Source organism: Austrofundulus limnaeus, unplaced genomic scaffold (genome assembly GCF_001266775.1).
Source record: "Austrofundulus limnaeus strain Quisiro unplaced genomic scaffold, Austrofundulus_limnaeus-1.0 Scaffold590, whole genome shotgun sequence".
Taxonomy (NCBI): Eukaryota; Metazoa; Chordata; class Actinopteri; order Cyprinodontiformes; family Rivulidae; genus Austrofundulus; species Austrofundulus limnaeus.
Window position 1 is genome coordinate 170,306 of NW_013952992.1, and position 5,336 is coordinate 175,641.

General features: G+C 39.9%; 1 protein-coding gene across 1 annotated transcript in view; it reads left to right on the top strand.

The window, feature by feature from the left end:
- LOC106531041 (kinesin-like protein KIF13B) overlaps window positions 1-5,336 on the top strand; it is a gene marked incomplete in the record, with an annotated part of 109,575 nt that overhangs the window by 46,647 nt on the left and 57,592 nt on the right. The window contains 5 exon segments of the mRNA XM_014026801.1: window positions 1,326-1,472; window positions 1,624-1,773; window positions 3,084-3,212; window positions 4,802-4,975; window positions 5,050-5,207. Of these exon segments, the coding sequence (XP_013882255.1) occupies window positions 1,326-1,472; window positions 1,624-1,773; window positions 3,084-3,212; window positions 4,802-4,975; window positions 5,050-5,207 (758 nt within the window).

Consider the following 5,336-nt stretch of genomic DNA (forward strand, 5'->3'; position numbering starts at 1 on the left):
GTCACAAGGAGGAAGGGAGGGAGGAGCGGGCTGTCTTTGCTCCTCCAGCTCTGTGTGTGAAAAAGGGAGGGGGGTGGGGGGGGCTCTTTGCTGCTGCAGCTCTGTGGGAGCGTCAGTGAACAGAAGTTCATCATCACTTTTGATTTGAGATTTTTTCGTCCTACCATCCTCGTACTAACTGCGCCCATCGGACCGGACCATTAATGGTCCGGCCCAGCGGGATTCGTCCCAATTGTCCCGATTACCCACTCCGCCCTTGCCCCAGACTGTCTGCAGGGTGTCTCTGAGTGAAAGGCTTTTAAATCCAAACTAAGAGCTGTGATGTAAGCATGTACCATTTAAACCAATAGGAAAATTCAACTGCAGTAGCCACCGTTCAACCCACAGAGGGCAGCTCTTAGATGGTTTTGGACCAGATATTGCACAGTTAAATAAATTTACACAAAAATATTAACATTTGCACAGAAATATAAATATAGTACCCTTAATGCACAATTTAGACAGTATATTTGCAAAAAAAGTTGATTTTTGTTTTAGTTACTCTTTAAACTTTGTTTCTACTGTGGGGTATATACAGTATGAGCTGTAGAGTCGTCCTGGAACCGGAAGGTCGCCAGTTTGATCCCACGTCCAGCTGTCTCAGTTGTGTCCTTGGGCAAGACACTTCAYCCCTAATGCCTCTGATGTGTGTCCCATCAGTGTATGAATGTGATTGGAACTGATTAGTCTCCATAGTTGATTGTACATGTTAACTTTGTAGAGACCTAATAGAGTGCTGTGTGAATGAGTAAATGAGGACACAGATTGTAATGTGAAGAGCTTTGAGTGTCCTGGATGGATAGAAAGACGCTGTACAAGTACAGTCCATTTACCATTTAGAGCTTCAAACAGTGCTGAGTTTTCTCACTCGTTTCTTTATAACCCTGTTGTTGTGTATTTTGAATTAGCATCAAAAATAAGTAGAAGTTTCTGTGATGTTTTACAGAGTTAGATTTATGTTTACTGGGATGTTTGGAGGTATGATGTCCATTCTCAGGTTGGAGTTGGAGAAATATTTTTTTGTTTGGCTCATGTCTAGGCTTCTGCAAAATTGTATTGTGTGCAATTGTCAGAAAAACTCTTACCAATTAGCATTTACCACTTTGTGATTAGTGTAGTTAGTTTCACTTAATGTGAAACACTTTGTGTGCAGCACACTCTCACTAAATTAGCACCTGCAAGCGCCCATGTGGGCCCATAGCATACATATGGTGGCAGATGTCTCTGTGCATTGTAATGAAAACCATCTGTTAATAAACAGAACTGATGTTTCCATGTTTCCACAGAGAGATGCGGTTCTGAGTGAACCTGCCATCCAGGTCCGCCGTAAAGGGAAAGGGAAGCAGATCTGGGCTCTGGAGAAGCTGGAGAACCGCTTGGTGGACATGAGAGAACTCTACCAGGAGTGGAAAGACTTTGATGAGGACAATCCTGTGAGTGCAGAAATGGTGTCTGACAAAAATAGGAAATTAGAGCAAAAAATGTGGAAATAAAATATAAACAGCTGAAATACATTTTGTACAAATACATAAAAATTTCAGAGAACTCTACTTACTTGTTATTCTTTCTTTCTCTCCGATTAAGGTGATGAGGTCCTATTTTAAACGGGCCGACCCTTTCTTTGACGAGCATGAGAACCACAGTCTGATTGGTGTCGCCAATGTTTTCCTAGCCTGCTTGTTCTACGATGTCAAACTGCAGTACGCGGTGCCCATCATCAACCAGAAAGGAGAGGTACGACCTCACCAACGGCTTGTGGCTAGTTACAACGCACCAGTCCTGGTTTCCTGCTTGTTTATGGTCATTTATACTAGGGCTGCAATAACGAATCGATAAAATTGATAAGAATCGCTTATTAAAAACACTGGCAACGAATTTCATTATAGAGGTGTTGTGACACCCAATTTATGCGACCCTCTCTGTGTCGCAGAGCCGTTTACGTCACCCGTAACCACCATAGGTACGGGGTGGGACATGTCCCCCCACTTCCCATATCTGTGCCCTCTGTCCCCCCCACTTTTTTCAGCCAAAGCAGAAACAAAGACCTTTAAAAAATGTGACCYCCCCCCAACTTTTAAGATGGTGATTACGCCATCGGCATTGTCAATACTTGACCATCTTACCAGGCCAATAGAACACAGTTTTAGCCACAGACAGAACCAAGAAGAAGGCAGCAAAAAGTAAAATGTCTGAGAAAAATCAAAATTTAAATGTAAATAATTTCTAATAATAATAAATTAATAGGTTTGCATCTGATAAACATATTTAATAATTTTCTTGTTGTCCCTCATTCAGCAACCTAATAAATTTCTGTTTTGTATTTAAAAATATATCTAAGTTTAATAATGTGTGAGAAGTCCACAATCTTTTTTTTATTTTTATTTTTTTTCAGTTAATTTTTTTCACCATTGTCCTTTTGAGCTCCACAGAAAGCAAATTCCAGAAGTTTTACAAATTGTATATTTTTTATTTTTTTGCTTGTCCCACTTTTGAAACATTTAAAATTAGAGATGCTTGATATTGACTTTGTGCCGATATCGTTCAACACTTAATTTCCGATATTAACTGATATTACAAACCGATATTAAGGTGACATCACATATCTCCTATTAGGGACATTATGCCTGCTTTCTGATACCCCACTGGATGCATTCCATAGGTAAACGTTTTCTGTACAAAAATAAAAACAATTTAACTGAAGTTAGGGAAAAAGTGCCAAATTTATGTTTAACATTTTGTCTCAAACAATAGTGCTCTCTCTGAGATAATCCAGTTTGATGATGTCATCAAGTGCGCACCGGTGAACGTTTCTGAACCACAAGCATTTATGAACACACAGATCCAGGTGTTAATTTGTCAGGTTTTTGTTATCAGAATAAAAACCGATACCGATACGTAGAGATTTTATATTTTTATGCTAATATCTGACCGATAATATTTGTAGGCCGATATTATCGGACTTCCCTATTTAAAATGTCTTAATTGAAATTAGAAAATGTTCTGACGTGTGTGTGTGTGTGTGTGTGTGTGTGTGTGTGTGTTAGGTTGCTGGTCGTCTGCATGTGGAGGTGTGGCGAGGCACAGAGAGCTCTGAGTATGAAGGCGTGGGACGTCCTGACTTGCAGCTGATCGATGCAAATGGAGAGTCTCAGGAGCGCAGACTGGACTGTGTGGTGAGGGGAAACACATTCTGTTTGCTCTTTTTATTCCCTCTCAGATCTAAATGATAAAAGTAAAAAATAAATATGTTTAGCAAAACATCTGACAATCAGAACCTTAATCTGTCCATGATTCCTGGATGATGACCTGTATGTGGCAGCTGCTGCTGAAGACAAGGGCAGTTAGGGAAGTAGTAAAAAAATGATGAGTAGAATAAAAAATGGAGGGGGGGGTGTTGTAGTTTGTTCTTATGGTGGTCTTTTAGGCCCTTTTAGATTCTTGTGAGTGAGGGGCAGAACTGGTAGGTTGCTGGTTCATTCCCTTTCCAGCTGTCTCAGTTGTTRTGTCATTGGGCAAGACACTTCACCCCTAATGCCTCTGATGTGTGTCCCATCAGTGTATGAATGTGATGGGCACTGATTAGTCTCCATAGATGATTGTACATGTTAGCTTTGTAGAGACCTAATAGAGTGCTGTGTGAATGGACTATTTTGCAGAGACCGCCATCTTTGCCTAGCGCTAAGCATCATGGTCCAGTTTGGGGGCATCCGCTGTCGGTGTGTGAATTAAAAGACTGAAAATGGGTGGTGTACTTTGTTTTACCTGTGTATATGTGCAATAATGATCACAGATACTGTACATGAAAACAAGTTTAAATATTAAGAATATGAAAACACAAGATTGTCACCTCTTGGTCTAGTAGATCTTGTGCTAAATATGTTTGCGCGGCTTACAGCGATCTGGGCTGCATATCACATTTCCTGACTACAGATCATTTTGACAACTTAATATCACAAATATAGGAATGGACTATCTAAAAAAACCTTGACGATATAATGGTGTACAGTTTATTTATTAACACTAATATACACCACACAGAAAGCTACAGATCACAATAGCAAATGCATTTACCACCGTTAAAACAAAAATACGTATTTTGAATTAAAATTTTAGCCAAATTTGATGTGTGGCTAAAAGGACGTTTTATACTCTAATCATAATACTAATCATAGGTCACCCTCCCTCAAGATTATATTTAGATTAAGTGTTTATCACCCAGCCCCACTGGTCATAATGCTGTTAATATGATCACTATATACTGGGATTTTCTCTGGTAATATTTAATATAGTGCCATATTATATGTAGTATAATATATAATAATTATTACATTATATTAAGAGTGAAAATATTGCACAGTATTGTAACCTTACTTCTGTTTTGCATCTCCTGGTTGCTATTTTAGGCACTAATTCCAACATTTGAGCAGGTAAAAGTTCTGCACGAGTTTGTCCTTTTTCTGATTAGAAGTTGGTACTTCACGAACCAAAATAAACATTTTAAAATGTGCCACAATCCAAACTTTAAACCTTTATAACCCGTCCCATCGTTTACTTTTCTTTTGTTTGCCCCCAAACAATCCCACAAACCATTGAGCGCCAGTGGGCGCGCTAAACGGTATCTGCGAAATAGTCCATGGATAAATGAGGACACAGATTGTAGTTAATATGAAGCAATCAGTAATGTTAGATCCTGGGATTTAAATGATCTGAAATTAGAATACTTTTAAAAATGTGTTATTTTGCTTCTATGTGTCTCTGCCAGGTGAAAATCCTCCAGGCTACCGGTCTTCCTCGCCACCTTTCCAACTTTGTTTTCTGTCAGTATCTCTTCTGGGGGCTGGAGGAGCCCGTCTTCACCGCTCCAGAGGTGGCAACGTCCAGCTCATCCTCCGCTTCCAGAGACCCCCAGTGCACTGTGGTCTTTGACAACACCAAGGTGGAGTCAACATAAATAAAACAAACAAATAAAGGGTTTGAACTGAACTTTTCATCCTAGCTTTCTGTCCTCAGGAGCTGTCTGTTCCAATATCAGAGGACCTGCTGGAGTTCCTGGCTGACGGCGCTGTTGCTATTGAAGTTTACGGCCACAAACAGGAAAACCACCGCAGGAACCTGGCGCTGTGGGACTTGGGGGTGATTCAGGCCAAGACCAGATCCCTCAGAGAGAGGTTCACTGACACGACCTTCCAAATAAAATGTTTAAACGTGGGGCACTGAAAGGAAGGAAGTGAAATCAAGATATTGTATTTATTCAAGTATAATACGTAAAATTTAATCCATAAAATCTTCCATAAAGT